General features: G+C 48.2%; 1 protein-coding gene across 1 annotated transcript in view; it reads right to left on the bottom strand.

Moving 5' to 3' along the window:
- PRICKLE2 (prickle planar cell polarity protein 2) overlaps positions 1-16,877 on the bottom strand; it is an 89,341-nt gene extending 72,464 nt beyond the window's left edge. Inside the window, exons 1-2 of the mRNA XM_072347215.1 lie at positions 16,770-16,877; positions 16,492-16,577 (exon numbers count right to left, since the gene is read on the bottom strand). Of these exons, the coding sequence (XP_072203316.1) occupies positions 16,492-16,577; positions 16,770-16,811 (128 nt within the window). The 5' untranslated portion in view covers positions 16,812-16,877. The remainder of the gene's footprint in view (positions 1-16,491; positions 16,578-16,769) is intronic.
- Positions 16,878-17,362: the final 485 nt, after the last annotated feature.

The raw sequence follows: 17,362 nt of genomic DNA, 5'->3' as shown, positions 1-17,362 counted from the left end.
GCGACACCAGAAGGAACTCTTGAGTGCCAAGAGCAAGTGTGGATTCTCAGGGAGAATGGGCAGCTCATGGGACAGAAAAACACCTGGGGTTAAGAACTGCTGTGAATCGTACCTGGCTCAGAAAGTCCCTGAGCAGCCCATGTTCTGGGTGGGGAAGAGCAACCCAAAGCCATCAGCACTGCTCCCCGCGCCCCACCAGCCGCACCACTCCCTGACTCACCACCTCTCCTTGCTCCCAGCTCACAGACAGCATCGTGCTCCAAGAACCACAGCCATGGGATTGCTGTTTGTCTGGGCTTTGACACCAGAGCTTCAATCGAAAGAACAGAAACGCTACATTGGAGGAGTCATTCCCTTTGCTCCCAGGAACTCGACAGACCTGTTTCTTCCCCCCAAGCTCTAGCAGGTTGCAAGCACCAAGAAAGTTTTGCCAAGGAAGCTTTTCAGCCCAAGCCTGACATTAAATAAAGCTCAGATTCACGGGATGCTCTAAACGAACTCAGCAGGGACAGAATGTGGCATGAGGCATTTGCAAAACTCACTTTGGAAGCACGCAGAGGTACTTACAACGATATCCATCCCGATCAAAGTGATTTATATTTTTCACAAGTGAGCAATTCGCTTACTAGGAAAGAGACAAATTTAATTTTTAATTCGATTTCTGTCAAAACAATATTTTCTTGTTGCTATGACAGCTAAAAGGAAAACCTCTTAACTGCAACAAGCAGCTAATGGTACTGCTGCACATTCCCAGAAGCAGGAGCTCAGGGAAGGAACATGGCCACGTGCTTCACGTTTGGCTCTTTGGTTTGATGGGGAGTTTTGAAAATGATAAGCTGAAGCTAAGGAGAAGGGAGTCTCTGTGGAGCTGCAGACCACTGGAGCCTCATACGCTTGGGACCCAGCAGTGCCCAGGGATGCTCAGTGGGTTTTCACATCAGGCACCTATAACTCTCACCACACTGAGATGTATGATCCTGGAGGGGAATGACATCTGCTGCCCATCAGTAGATATGGCTGCAGTCCAACAGCAATAATGGAAAGGCTGAAATATATAACCGTGTCTTTTCCTTATGTTCCTCCTCCATAGCTACCAGCCTCACAATGTGAAAGAAGTGCCCCGATGAATAAATATCTTCTTTTCCTTAGCAACAGTTAGCAACAGTCAAGTCTTTTCTTTTTCTTTACTTGCTCAAAAGAAACACATCTCGAGCTAACACAGACGATTTAAACGGCAATAAATATAGTATGTGGGTGTAATCAAAATCGCTGAAACACAAATCACACTTTTTAGCTTGGGTTATTTTAAAGCACGAGTAGAGCTGCCAGTGATCTGCAGGAACAGAGTGGAGAGGGCTGGAAGGGGTAAGGAAAAATGCCCCTAGATTTTTTGGAAGGACAGAATGGTACCGTCCAAGTGAGCTTTGAAACACTGATGAGATCCCAGTGTTTGTCTTCAGTTTTTGCTACACCGTGAGCTGCTGCAACAGATTTATCTGTCTACAAATTGCAGAGGTCTCCAATAGTCAAAAATCTGCTAAATGCATAACCCCGGCACACAGAAAACATACTCTTTTCACAGCTCTATTCCTTTAACAGTTCATTTAAGACGTCTGCCTTGCATTTTTCCATTTGGTGTTGGGAAAATGTTTTCTTTCACCTGGCTTAGAGCCCGATTCAACAGAAAAAGAAAGCCCTTCCCGTTTCCATGGGGCCCCGCACCACAAGGCATGGGACTAATGTTACCCTGTGCTGGGCATCTCTCATCTTGGCCACCAAGTACACAGGGCTCTGCCTTCTGCCCCTTGTCATTTATGGGATTGTTTCATTCTCTGTTGGGTTACATATCCCATTGCTGATGCTCTCAGCTGGGCAATCCCAGGTTGCCAGTCTGCTCCCTGCAGCCCTGTGGGATAGGAAATACTTCCTGCAGACACATGGCTCAGCGTCTAAATGAAACCTCACTGCTCCTTCTCAACCAAGAGAAATACTCCTGATTTTCACACCTTAAAACCAGCAACAGAAATCACAGCCAGACCACAGAACAAAGCCTGGTTCCTACCCAAAGCTAAACAAAGCCGAATACCACTTAATTGCAAAGCAAAACCATGGAGCACTCGATCACAACACAAATCCTGGCCTTAACCATGGTTCTTTCCACTCCCCAGCCTCACTCCCAATAGTCCTGTCTCCAAAAATACCACTCTGAAGTCCTTTTGATTCAAGCCAATGTATAGATGATCCTTTTCACTCAATCTCCAATAGCTACAAACACCACTTCACTGCCATCCCACCTGCACAGAGCAACAGCAGCCTGCTGCCAGCCACTTTGGTATGCACTCCTGTACCACATCACAGGTCTGGGTGGTGGCTGCGGTCACCATATCACACTGTAGGGCAGAAACCTTTGCATGCAGGATTCCTTATTTCTCTTGTCTCGTCTGGCTTGCAATACACCACGTGCCATCACATCCCCCTGTGTCCCACACCAGAGCACTGACAAGACAGTGCTTGAAGGAAAAATTGTTCTAGGGAAACGAGGAAATAATGCTCTGCAGGACACCTGGCTTCAGGGGACACGTGGGCAGGTAAGGGAGATGGTAATAGAGCTGGGCAGCTCCAATGCACTGAGCTTTTATTTCTCTGGAGACCCAGGGAGATAACAGCATTTGGTTCCTTCTCTCTGACTGTTTCAGGATAAAAGATTGTTTCAATTTTATTTATTTATTTTAAACTGCAGCTTAAGATTGCAGAAGGCAGCTGCAGAAGCCCAGCTCCTCTGGCTGAAACTGCATTAACAACATAATCCCTTTCCAATCCTGCTTTAGGACAATAAGGGAAATACTTCAGGTGCTTTTGTCTGAAGAGCTTCAGAGAAGGAGAAGCCCATGACAGAGGCTGGCATTCACTGGGGGCTGGTTCCCATCACACCCATGTTTGGGACACTGTGCCGTACTACCCACTGCGAGGCCTATATAGGTGTACAGCCACAATGATTGATGGGATGGTGTCAGACTGCATCAACCAAGCTTTATGCTTTCCTATAATACACAGATATTTAAATCCTTAAGCCTGAAGTGAAAGAATTTAGAAGCTCCAGCTATAAAAGATCTGCTCCCAAATCCTCATCGCTTTTCAATCCAAGTCTCACACACATTATGCTCTTTCTGCATTGAATGTGCCCTAAAGGTGGGGATTAGGCAGGCATTTGATTATGCCTTTTATGTTTATAGCAATTCACTTCCAAACCTTTACTAACTTTAATTAAATGCTACATTTTCACTGCCTTGTCCTGAATTGAGAGAGAGCAGGAGAGAAAAATCTGTCCTCAAACAGAATTCATATTTCCAAAGCACCTTTTTCTGTGCAAGCACCTTGGGGCTACTGCATAAAATTGTTCTGAGCTGCCTTAAGAAGTATCGATGCAGACATCAAAGCAGCTCTAATACCACGATTCACACAGACTTGGAGACATCTAAGATCACATTCGCAAGCAAGAAAAATCCTAGGACAGTTCCTAATAAAGCCAACAGTGGATCCCTTCAAAAGGTGGACACCAGGAGAGCAAGAGCAGCCAAGCCCTAGCAGCAAACACCATCGCCTTGGAGGAAGCTCATAGAAAGGGGTTGGGGATTGAAGAGCACAGTGGTCTGCATGGCACTTGGTGTGGCCCCACGTCCTATTTCTAAGCCCCACTCTCCATAAGAGCATTATCTAGCTGTGGACATCCCTGTTCATTACAGGGAAGTTGAACCAGATGACTTTTAATGGTCCCTTCCAACATGAACAGTTCTATGATTCCATGATCATCACGACCCTGTGAAAACAGGCAGGAGCCGAGTGGCCCCAGAAGGGAGAGGGGAGAGATGGTTGATTTGGACTACATTGTAACTGCAGCTTAGAAATTAGGATTTTACCTTATTTTAAAATCTGGGTAGAGAAGAACACACTCTTAGGGTCAGATCAGATCAGAACTCCATGGGTCTCGTACAATCAGCTGAGCTCAGCAACCCTGACCTTTGGGGCCAAGATAGAAGAATTACATCAAATTTTTATCAGTGAAGAAATTCAAGCTTAGCTGGAGCAGCAGCACATCTCTGCAGCCCATCGGAACAAATCCAGGCTGCACAAGGAGAATACTAAAAAGCCTCAGTTAAAATCTCACCGGTCAGCCAGCACCAAGGCTGAAGCTGCAGACAACTCTGCAGAAAAGCAAAAGAATGCTGAATCTGGAACAAAATCCCCATTTGTTCTGCTATTCTCCAAACCTGTGTGTCTCTTAAATGACAGGCAGGGGCTCAGCCTCCAGTAATGCTACACGTAGGTAAACCATTTCGCTACCCTATGTGCTTGAGGGCAGCAAAAAGAGAAAGATCTCTGCAACTGTGAATGGTGCATGAAATCCACCCAAGCAGACAGCTCACCCCAAGTGATCACAGCCTGCTTGAAGACCCCAAACAGCTTTAGGGGGGATTTTAACCATTGATAAGCCTTGTGCTCAGCCTCGGGGCCGGTCTGAAATTTCACTTGTTGGGTTGCCATGGTTAGAAATGCAGTGAGAGCGTGCACCGTCGCCATGCTGCAAACCCATCCATTGCTTAAATCAAAACAGCTTAACTTTTCCTGGCTTGCACAAAGGCATTTCCCAGGGAGAACCACCATCGAGACAGATTTTGGCCTTTTAGCTGCAGTTCTTGCCATCAAAAAGCATTAAGAAGATGTAAAGCTGTATTTTACCTAGCCTAAAATGCCTATAAAAGGCCGAATACTTTTCATTCAAAGTCTATCATCGCCTGCCTCATGCTGAAGACCACATGTCAGGTCCCTGAGAAACTCAGGGCACGTCTCCCACCAACTTCCCCAGGGCCAGGATCCCACCCAGACCTGGAGGAGTTCAGGCCAAAAAGAAAGTTTGCACAGTTCCTGCGTGCACTCAGAGAGTGGTTGGAGGAAAAGCCAGCATTTAACAGCACTAGCAGCCCTGCAAAATTTTACAATACACAACTCTCACGTTAGAGGATACATTTCTTTCTTCATAAAATATATTGGGCCTTTCCACCAACTCCCTTTATTTGGCTACTTGCTCTTTTTATGAACTACTCAAATTCCAGCATCATCTGGAAAAGTCCAGAAGGCAAAACGACGTGCAGGACCCCCTTAAACACATCTCTGCCACCAGGATTTGGGCACCACATGTAAAGAGGACAAGAGCCAGCAGACAGGGCAGCTGGGCTTTGACGCCTGAAAACAACACACAGCACCTTTTAAATTCATTTCTTCTTACTGTCTACAAGATCCTCAAGCTGCAAAGTTGATGCAGATGCTCCAAATCACGGTGCTTTCACCTCTGTGCAAAATCTGCTCAGTAGCCAACAAGTGGTTAAGGCCAGAGATGGCTTTTAGCAGCCTCCTATAGCTCTTCCATGGGGGTCCTTTAATGGCTACAGTTAAAGAGCAATCTTGCACGAAGGTCCACACGCTAACATAACAACATATTTTAATGGTGTATTTAAGTAGTTTCATTTCATTTCATTCATAGCTTATTGACATTGGCTAAGGTGAGCCCTGAGGCTCGAAGGTCGCTCCTACAACTCTGGCTGCCCACAAGCACACTCTGTCCAACTTCACACTGCCAAATCTGTGTTAATGATGCAAAGCTCCTGCAAAACATGTTGTAACCCTCATTTCCCAGTGAGCCGCCTGTCCAAAGCAGGATAATGACCAGCAAAGCCTATAGGATAGGTAAAGCCAAGAAGCATGGGTACATGTTGGGGTCCTGGCTGTGGTGTGATATTGTTGTTCTGCTCTCTGTTCCTGTCCTGAAGCTGCAGGGGGTTAAATCCCAGTGCGTCCCAGTTAGCTTAGGAACATCGATCTGGTGAGATGGTGCCCGGCTGATCGCCTAGCTCCAAAATGTGTAAAACAGGAATCGGTCTAACAAGTCTGATCCCATCCCATAGCCCAGCAAGGTCTCCAGGAATGCTGCCCATGGATAATTATCGGTATCCATCAATGTAAGTGCACTTTTACCCAAGTGGGAAGGGTCTCTGCAGTATGCCACCAGCCGCACCCTCACGTGTGTTGTGCCTGAGCTGCACCAAGGTCTTACAAAACACTCAGACAAGGATGAATGCTGCTTGTGACAACCCCATACAGACTGTTTGCAGCCTTGCAGCACAGCCTGCTGCCCTCCCATGAGTCTGCTTACAAAACCCCTACCTCTAATCTTGGGTTACTCCCATATATCCAAACCTTAATTAGTGCCTGTTACAATAAGGCCCCTCCAACATTCCCACATTTCTCTGATCTCCACACTCCACAGCACCCAATGGCAAAATCCACCTAGATGTGTGCTTGGCATCTGTTGGTTATCTCCAACCTCACGCCCTCTCACACTGCTTGCTGACCTGTATTTCATGCAGGTGTCCACATGTCCACCTCTTGCAGTATCTCTTATCAAAGATTCAGATCAACCCAACTCAAATACAGGGCTTTGAGCACCTGATCGAGCTGTAGGCGTCATTGCACCGTGCAGGGGAGATGGAACACATGGCCTTTAAGGGTCCCTTCCAAATCAAACAACTCTATGATAAGTAGCTTCCTGGGGATGACAGAGGACATCTGAATTCCTCACGAATTAACAACTAAAAAATTCATCTCTAGACTGTGAGTGCAATGAAAACTAAGCTTGTTACCCTTTGCTACCCAGGGCCTCTTCTTTTTGCCTTCACACACTGAGTATGGAAACATCAAAGCACTCACCCCATCCAACTCCAGCAACATTGCAAGCATTTCAGTTGGATATGACATGCTAGAATTATTTTTATACATATGCCACCCTACGTCTTTTTATATGCACACACACATATACAAAACAGAACGCGAGCCCCATGGTTTTCTCCACGAGCCTCCCAGCTTAGCAGCACCGAGTGCCCTCTGCTGTACACAAAGACAAATGCTTCTTAAAGAGGAGACTGATAGCATTTTAAATACATGTAACTTCACTTAGGATAAAACATTTGTTAAAATGATGTGCAACCACCTCGAATGCAACGTGCAGAACTAATGCCATGAGGTCGCTGCTCTCGGGCACCAAAGGGCTCACGGTGTCCCCTGTAGGGTACATCAGCACAAAGTAAATAACCTGTGCTCAACTGCGTGGTGTACACTTCAAAAATGTTTTATTTATATGTTTGAAAATAGCTGAAAGAAATCAGAGCAAACAATACAGCTTTATCATCCAGGCATTTATCAGATAGCCTTCACGCTTCGGTGCATCCCACACCTATTAGAGGTACACGCTGGAACCAACGAATGGAAACATGGAATCATTTTTCTTTTGTTAAACACCATTGTTCCTGCTACTGGAAGGAAAGATAATATTAAAACATATTCAAATGTATGTATTGGAAACCTCTACATCCTGTAATAAATTATGCACTTGATATTAAAAATCTGAGCTACACTGCACATACTTGACTTCAGAATATTAACTTTTATTGTCTTCTCGCTTCCCAGCTCCTCTCCAACCTGACATTTAAAGGGGCCGCACTACCAGCACATGGCCTTATTAAATCCAAAAACAGATTTAATAAGGCACAGACAGGGCTCGGTGATGAATGTTACCATTTGTTTGGCACGTGAGCAGGGAAAGCTGATCAGCCCTGTCCTCCTCTGCCTTCAGCTTCCTTATATATTGGGCAGCCTCGAGCAACAACCTGCTTCCTGCAGGGCTGTGGCCTTTGCAAGAATAGTGCTTGAAGCTGCACAGCACCCAGAAATCCCAGCTGCCTGCCTATGCTCCTGCTGGGAGGACTCAGAGATATGATTGCTCAGAGATATGATTTAGCAGAGGGTCGTTAGAGTACTACGGTTAGGCTGCGGTTAGACTTGATGATCTTTGAGGTCTTTTGCAACCTGAGTGATTCTATGATTCTATAACTCCACTCCCAGTATAGGCGGTCACTTTCCAGCCAGCATTTCCTAGAGGTGGCAGCACCCCAAAAACTCTCCTTCCCTTAAACCTTCTTGTAAGTGCATTCAGATTAAGCTGATCAAAAAGGGCAACCTGATCGAGCTCTAGGTGTCCCTGTTCATTGCAGGGAAGTTGGACCAGATGGCCATAAGAGGTCCCTTGCAACTCAAGCAATTTTATGATTCCATGAGAAATACTCATTTTTTTTTCTTTTAAATTAAACCATCCATCAATATTTTCCCCCGACAAAAAAGTTGGTATCCTTAACAACTTTTCAGCTTGCTTGTCTAAGTGATTCTTGTCCTAGTTTCACCATCTTGGTTGCAGGCCAAGCATCACTGGCTGAGCCAGAGGGAACATAAAAGCATCTTTCTAAGACGCTATAAAAAGGAAGAATTGGATCCTGGAAAGCCTATTCACTGTCATGCCGTGGGTATTTAAGGATCAAACATGCATTTGTGAGATGACAGAAGGTAAAAGGTGGCTTTGAGACTTCTTGGCATCTAAGGAACCCTCTGAAAACATCTTTTTAGCAGCCAGACAGAGTGCAGAACACAGGCACAGCAATGCATCCCCATGGCCACAGCAGGGGACAGTAGTGTGGCCAGTCACTGCTGGTGCCACACTGGGCACACTGCAAAGCAAACAGCTGAAGGCAGGGAAACAGGACGCACCCTGCACACATTGGGGAGGTCTCCTGTAGTTACTGCTGCCATGGAAATATTTTTTTTGTTGGCCTACTTTATATAATACCTCTCCCCTTGGCTATAGTGCACTCCTCGTGAGGGCCAGACTGAAGAGACCCACGCACTATCAGCTGTGGGGCTTTCCTTCCTGGTTCCCCAGGGCCAATGGGTTGGTTTCAAGAAGAGGAGGAGGAAAAAAAGTGGGGAGGGAGGGAGAGGAGAAAGACAGTGCTTCCTAATTGCTCCCAGCTGCGGCCAAGCAGCTCCAACCCGGCTGCCAGGAGCTGCAGGCAGCTTCCCCAGAACAGCCAAGGGCTCATGAGCATGAGAACCCCTCACAGGGATTCCTCCACCCACATAAGGATTTCAGTAATTACATTTCTATACTCTCCTTATCAGTGAAAGCAGCCATTATGTCTTTTATCGCCGCAGCAGCAGAATCCGTACGAGGGCAATGGATAGGGGATGAAATATTTGCAGTGATGGCAGAGCACAAAGCGCCTCCCAAGGAGGTGAGAATAGTAATTGTGATCCTTAGCATTCGGAGTGCTAAGCTCCAGCATCAGGGTCCTGGAGAGAGTCACACAAGGGGGAAGAAATGGCCTCTCCAATGGCAGAATGCACCCTGAATTTCTTACGGATCTATTCTGTCAAATCTGAGGACAGCTCCAGCCATTGGGGTTTCCCTAAGATAAAGGCTCATGGCAACATCAGCCATGCTCACCCCATAATCAGCTTCCCTCATATTGGACAATTCTGCTAACATTACAAATTCCTCCAACATTAGATAGCGACCACAGAGCAGAAGGATGGGGAAGAGTCCCCAGCCCAGCTTTCCTGGGAGTTTATTCATCAGAGGAAAAAGTAAACATCCAAACGAGCATCATCATGAACTACAAAACCATCTGCCAAAGAGCCAGGCTGATGCTATCTGCAGTCCTTAAGCTGGGTGATATACTTACAAGGCAGACAATGAAAACGCAATTGATTATTTGAAGAGTGACTCAGTGGTATAATAAGGATGGATTACTGGGGCTGGAGGGAGGGGAGCCTGAACAGAATAAAGGGCTGCCGATTGACTTTTTAACGGCAAGCAGGGAACAAAACCCAAGTGAAACTCTCCAAAGGGCTGAGCAGCTCAGGGCAGCAGAGGAGGGCATTCATCCCTCTGCTCCTCCCAAGTTTTTGACATGCCCCATTGCTCGGGCTGGGGGCTGCAGGGGGTACAGCATCTTGCCCACCCAGCCGCGGCGAGCTGTTAAATCAGTGCACCACCTCCCACTAAATCACATGCAATGTGGCACCCGAATTTGTAGCTGTAGCCTTCAGCGCTGACAGCTTTCTGCTTGAAGGAAATCCCTCATGCAAGCCCATCTATCCTGGCCATGCACTTTGTGAGCTCTGTGTCTTGGGTGATTTCATCTGGGATGGAGATGTGTTTGGTGATGACAATCAGCTCAGTGATGTGGCTGAGGGTTGGACCCAGGCCCTGAGAAAGGGTGGCTGCTGCCCTGCTGCCATTGGGAAGTTAGGACACACACATTCATGCTCACACTAGGCAAGAAGCATGGGAGCACCTCACTCATTGAGTGCTGAGATGCAGCTGAAGGCATTTGTCCAAAGAATTAGTGCAAACAAACAAAAAACCAAACCAACCAATAACAATAAAAAAATCCCACAAAAGAAAACCTCACACTTACAAAGTAGTTGTTTAGTCTAAGAGTATAAAGTAAAAGATACATAAAGTAAAATCAGAGCTCAGTGTTTTTCTGCTCTACCCCCTCACTCATCAGGTCCACTCACAAGAACAAAATAACCCCCCCCAAAAGCTGACTAAATAAACCCCACATCACACTACTAGCCTTTTTTCACCCCATTCATAAAACTAGAATTACACGAGGCTGCTTCAAAACATGCAGAAAACATATCCACACAGCACTTTCCTATGAGAAATTTGCTATTTGGGCTTTCCTGGGCAGCTCAGCCTGCAGCAACTCCAGTTACACCAGCTGCAGACTGGGGCTCCTGTGTTCAGATGAAATTCAATCAAGAAGCGTCCCAGCTCCTTTGAGCTCTTGCAATCCAATCCCCAATGGCTTGTAAAGGACTTCAGACAGGCTCCCTGGGCTTGCCCAGATACAGGCACGTACCTAACCTGCTCCCTTGTACATCACACAGAAAAAAAAATTAAAGAATTTATTTCAGGCTTTTTGCCAGTGACAACACTGCCTTGTAATGTTGTGGTGCTGTGTTAAAATGGATATGGTGTCTCACAGCCAATACAAACAGGACACCTTATCTGTCCCTGTTGGCTTAGGGGCTGTGTTAGCAGTGGGGTATGACAGTGTACAAGGGACAGCCAAAAAAAATCTGATCGGGAGCCCCCAGACTCAGCTGTTCTCTGGGCATTTATGGAAAGGATTATTCCAGGGTGAAGCTGGAAAACCCATGGGGATCCTTACTCCCTGATGTGCCCAGAGCCATATTCTGATGTCATGCTGCCCTTTGGCAAAGTATAGTGAGACCCACAGGCAGGATGTGCCCACTGCCCATCCAAGGCAAAGCCCTAGCCTGCATTTGGGGACCTCAACATGGTTCAAACACCTTCAGGGAACTCCACCTTTGCTCTGAGTCTCTCAGTGGAAAATTCAGCCTTGAATTCTCAAATGCTTGCACAAGTGCTTAATCTCACAGGTGCAGGTGAGTAGGACAGCTGAGGTCATTTATAGCAAGGGAGGTGCAGCATAGGTGATGGGCAGCCACCCATCCCAAAAGCTGGCCCAACAGCAGCTGAAGGACACCAGCTTTGGCAATGAGTCACGGGGCAAGGAACGGCTTGGCTTCTCCCTGCCTGACCTGCTTACAACAACAGCCCCCAAGAACAAGCTCATCTTACCAACCCAACAACGAGCTCAGAAATCAGCCAGCAAAAACCACTTCTGATTACTCTGCATCCCTCAATGGGGGTCCTTGTGGGATAGCCACCCCCGCAGCCCCATGGGGACTCACCTCTGGAGCTGCGCTCCCCACTGGCACAGCTTTCCCATTCCTGTGCTGCAAAATGGAAATCTGAACAAAACACTGCAGGACTCAACACTGCTCACCGGGGAAGCAATGAGAGCATAAGCCTGCTCAAGATAAGGCATTGCTGTTCTCATATCCCCAAAGCCTTTCAAATAAACATACAAGGAAGTGAAGAATATCTGAATCCTAAAGGGGAGAAAGGCACAAAGCATGTTATTCATGAAAGGGAAAAGCTGGGAGCGTGTGTGTGAGAGATACATAACCTACTAAAAATGCTGGAAACATATGGAAGCAATAATCTGTACTTTTTTTTTTTTTTTGGAAGTAGAAACAAATGCTTCAGGATTCGGTGCTATTCGTTCACGTGCTGCATTATAAGTGTTATCACCTCTCTGGATGAGGTAAAAGTCACCAGTGGGAAGGAAGATGCATATTTGGGCTGCAAGCACACAGCCTCCTGTCACCCCACGGCCGTATGTGCTGCTCTCCACGCAAGGGTGGATCATGTCTGGGGACAGGAACTGTATAAACATGCAAAGAACATAAAAAAACACTGCCACTAGCAACTCCCAAGCTACTGTCAACAAAACAGAGGCACGCGATGCAATGCGACCTAGCCACCACCATCCAGCAACCTAACACATCTCCTCAGTTCTGTTCTACCACTTACTTGGTGGGTTTATCATACTACCCATCTCCTCTTTCCTTGTCTATGGGCTCCTGTGATGCACCATCACTCAGCACCCTGAGCAGGCATTACCTGGGCTTCACAGAGTCATTAAGTTTGGAAGAGATCATTAAGATCATCCAGCCCACCAACACACAGCCCTCAGTGCCACATCTACTCTTTTCCCAATGTTCTCCACCTCCCAGGCCTGGCAAGACCAGATGTCAGCAGACTTCTGTAGTAGATGACAACGAAGCAATGGGTTACGGTAGCAAAGAAACGCCTGAGTAATAACCCAGAACACTGCTGGGTTCTGAGTCAGTTGGCCCAGAAACAGCCGCCCAGGGCCAGGCACGACCTGGGACACGTCACCCCACACTGCAGTGTGACAGGAACACGCCGAGCAGATCTCCTCACCCCATGTGTTTGCAAGGGACAACAGTTACGCACGCACAAGAAAAAGAGACGCCAAGAAAAGATGCAAAACAGCGAGGCAGCCTTATGTCATGTTTACTGCTGTTATTTACCACTTCTGCAAGCGAGAAGAATAACTATGGCAACAAAGACTTCTCCCAATGTTCTAAGACAACTGTTAAAATTATCTGCCACAGCACCTGACTGCCTTCACTCTGAGAGCTGCAGCACTCTGCTGTCCCTGAGCTTTGCAGCACAGGTGGTTCGTGTCCCCCCACACCTCCCAGCACAGCTCTGCTGGGTTCGGCCTTCAGCAGTCTGGGTGGTGTCGGAGCTGTTTGTCACCTTCAGGGTTCGCACACCCGCACTAATTGCATCAGGCAGCAGCCAGCAGTTCCCTCCGCCTCCCTTCTCCCTCCTCCCAGCCCACCTCTCTGCAGGCTCTTCTCTGCGGGACATTATGCAAAAGACCGTTCTAATGGCCATCCCTTCACCCAACCCCAGTGACAGCTTTATTTAAACTAAAGCCTGTTAACAAGCTGAATGGTACCCGGCTTAATGTAATGCAGATCTGATTAGAAAACGGCAACCGGGCTCCCAAGGAGCTGGAGATTTTTATTGAATTTGATTTCACTTCTCCCACACACAAAGCCACCTTTCAAATATCAGCCTGCATTAACGGGGATTTTACTGTGTGTGCCCAGTTTCCATCCTCAAGACCGTGGCCCACACAGGTCCTTACATACCTTACTGACAGCCTGCCATAAAATAACGTGACAGAATTAGGAGTTGCTCTGCTGTTCAGGACACAAGCAATTGCAGGTTATTGTGGTTGTATCCCTAAAGCTGCATCCTCACAGACTTCACACCCAGGGATGATAGAATACAACCTTTAGTCTGTTCAGACCTGGCTTGCTTTGTTCTCTTTGGGGTTAAATGATTTAGCACTGAGGATGGAACTCGTGTCTTACAATCAGAGATGGGATCTGGTAGCAGTGGGTGAAAGCAGGCAATGTGTCCTGGTCTAATGGTACAGGATCTGCAGCTCCCTCCCTGCAACACGTTATCAAGGGAATTCATCCACCAGCCTGAACGCAAGATCAGAGTTTAAGGGTAAGATTAAGGATATTCAGAAATGTACTCTAAAGCCAGGGATAGTTTTGCATTACTTGGGAATCCCCTTTCATCTTTTTTTTCCCCCCACATCACAGAGATTGGCTTTATTCTGAAAATACAGCAGTTCTGCAGAATGCAATTTACTTTCAAGTGGTTTCCCTGGCTCAGAAGGATGCGTGTGCTCCTAGGAATGATCAATGTAGCCAATGCTCAAAGCCACCTCTCCATCTGAGCAAAGTGGCTTTCAAGAGAGTATGTGGGTGCAAAAACCTTTAGTGCCTGACAAAGCCATTTGCCTGCCTGACGGACAGATCACACCTAGAATCACAGGTAACAAGGCAATTCAGTCCTGCACGATCACGTATATATAGGACAGCAACAGGGACGTGCTCTGGTTTCAGCGCCTACAAGCTCATAAATCCTTTTATTTCTCCCCAAAGCACATCACCAATTCCTGTCTTGGAAGAAAAAAGCCCAATCCCCATTTATCAGCAAAATTCTGCTGTTAAAGGGTCTTAAAAAGCTTTACAAATCTCCAGTGGTTAATTGATCTGGGTTTGTATCCTTAATCTGTAGATCTCCTTACAGACTATTGTTATTTTCCAATCCCATTTGTGGAGTTAAAGTGCCCCTTGAGCATCCCCAGCAGGAGCTGCATGGCCCCATGCACGCAGGGCACTGCTCCTGAGCGTGCTTGGGAACGACAGAAGTAACTGCTATTACACATCCTGGGCACTAATAAGCCATTCACTAGTAAAACATGAACATCCTTCCTTTCTATTGTGCTTTGGCAAACAAGCTGCCTTTCTGTTTTAATTGCATAATTACTCTTACATCGAGGCAATTAAATGTGAATGCATATGCAGGAGGGCTTACCATCCCCTGCAAGGCATGCAGCTGGAGCACACCTGCCCCACTGCGGGATGCAGAGCAGGGGACACTTGTGACACACACCCAATCCTATGTACTGCTGCCCAAGGTAGGTAACCCCTTCCTTCATGAGAAGGATCTGTCTATTTCAACCCAAATCCATGGTGGGACCTGCAGGGGGCAGCTGCGTGTGGGTGCTCCCAGCAGGGCAAAGCCTGCTGCTGAATGGTTCTGCAGAGCAGCACAGAAGGCAGCACTGCTGCAGAGGTCACAAGCATGTCACCACTACACATCTGACACCACCCAAGAAGCTCAGTGGCCTTTGGTAAGATTGTATCAACTCCTCGCTTCATTTTGCAAACCTATTGGTAACACAGCGCACAGAAAATCAGGGCACAGTATTCAGAGTAGAGTAAAAATCCCTCTGCTGACCACCCCTTTTTATCTTACACTTGAAAGTTCTCTGTGACACTTTAACTTATTAAAAGGCACCTCTGTGACAACACCTGCTGCCCCAGACCTCAGCCATGAGAAAACCTGGGGCGGCTATTGAAACCATTTTATAAGTCCTGGGAAAAAGACACTCAGGGGTGACTTCATAGATTTAACACACATGGCAGATCCCAATTAGCAGGAGGGCACACCTCCTGCAGCCAGGAGACGTCCTGACCTTCTGAAGGTCTGAGGTGGGGCACGGGCTACTCAGATTGGCACCTGTGTAGGCTGGAGGATCAGGGCTCATCCATCACCTCCACTCATCCACCACCTGCAGCTGCACCAACGCCACATCCCCAGGGTAGAGCATGGCCCATGGGCTCCACTGCACTGCTCATCTGCAAGGCTGGAGCTTTAGACACAACTCAGCACTCATAAATCAATTCAGTGTCCCTCTCTTTGCTTTGGACCCACGCTTTAATCTGCTGAGATGCAGCTTTGAGAAGGAGGATGTGCTAGAAGCATGGCAGATACTGGGGAAAAGAGGATAGCCTATAAAGTAAGGCTAAAAGGTCACTGAGGGCTCTAAGTCAGTACCAGCTTCTAGAGCCCTCCAGTCCAGAAGGTTTAATATCACTAAATCCCAAATCACTTGTGAACAGAACTCACTTCCAGATAGCACATGGGGAGGAAAAATGGGGCTGACCCAGCATGAGGCCAGGGTTCTCTGTGCTCCATAGGCACCATGTTATTGTCTTTATGGAACACAGGAGAAATAGGTGAGAAGACTTGGTCTTTCCCACACTCTGCTGGAAGAGAGGGCTCATCTATCTCATTAGATGCATTACTGCTCAGCATCACAGAGGGGGCAAAACCCTGATGCGCGATCAGAAGGGAGGTGGGAGCTCCACAAAGCCACCTGGGACCACCAACCACGGGTCCCACACGATGACCCCTTGCCAATTCCACTTTTGCTGTTCTCTGCCAGGGTTGACTCCATAGGACAGCAGCACATGGTATGGAACAAACCAGTTCCCCCAGGGCTGCACCCCACAGCAGGTACCAACACACCCAGGTTCTGCTCCACGGGGCAGAAAACTCCCACGGGAGACAGAGACCCACCTGATGAAGCAGGGGCATCGAGACCAGCACAAACACTCCCTGAAAAGCCACATTTACACTGCTGAAAATACTCTGTGGAGCTCCAAAACTCTGCGTGGGGAGAGCACCGGAGGAAGCCCAACCCGTGGGACCCAGTCTCGCTGCATCTGAGTAGTGGGAACACGCGTGTCACCGGGCCTTACCTCCATTTGTGCAGGGCGAAGCCGGGGCATTGATCCCCGCAGGTGTTGCAGGGCTGGCCCCGCTCCGGTTCCCCCGACGCCGTCAGCTGCAAGAAAAGCAGAGGTCATCCAGGGATAGGGGGGGAAATAGGGGGCACAGGGACACGGGGAGGTGAGGGACACCCAGAAAAGAAGCATTCGGAGACAGCGGGGACACACGCGTGCAGCGGGACGGAGCCACAGGTGGGAACCGGGAAGGGCTGAAGGGAGACAGACCCACCCTCGCCCCCAGCACTCACCGAACGGCCCGAAAGCCGCTTACGAGAACCGCGGCCGAACATGGCCCCGCCGAGCCGAGTCCGAGCCCGAGTGCGCGGCAGTGGCCGCCCCGAGCCGCCCCCGCCCCTCCGCCGGGCCCCCGCCCCTTCCTCCCCGCCCCCGAGCCGCCAGGCACCGCCCCGGGAGCGCCTGTCCGCCCGCCGCCCCGCACCGCCGGGTGCCGTCGCTCCGCTTCAGAGTGAACATCCCACCCCCCCCCCCCCCATCACCGTGCCGCTGCAGCGCTCCGCAGCACGAGGGTGAAAAATGGAAAGACCCCGAAGGGATGGGATCGTGCTGCTCCGAAGGGGCAAAGGCTGAGGTTACAGCTGTGACCAGCAGTGTGGCCGGGAGCAGTGTGGCTGCCTTTGGAATGTCTCGTGCAAAAAGTTCCAGGGTGATCGATTCTGAAAGATAATCCTGTTGCACGGGGTTTTTCCGTGTCAGTGGGAAAACATTAACATTCCCTCCCCATTCTGTTCTGCAGTTGCTATTTTTGCCCCTCCAGCTTCCCCCCCCCCCCAGCTTCTTCTCATTGCTCCTTTCTGCCAAATGTTCACATCATTTTCCTTTT

The sequence above is a fragment of the Excalfactoria chinensis genome, chromosome 12 (assembly GCF_039878825.1).
Source record: "Excalfactoria chinensis isolate bCotChi1 chromosome 12, bCotChi1.hap2, whole genome shotgun sequence".
NCBI lineage: Eukaryota > Metazoa > Chordata > Aves > Galliformes > Phasianidae > Excalfactoria > Excalfactoria chinensis.
This window is presented reverse-complemented; position numbering and strand designations above follow the sequence as displayed.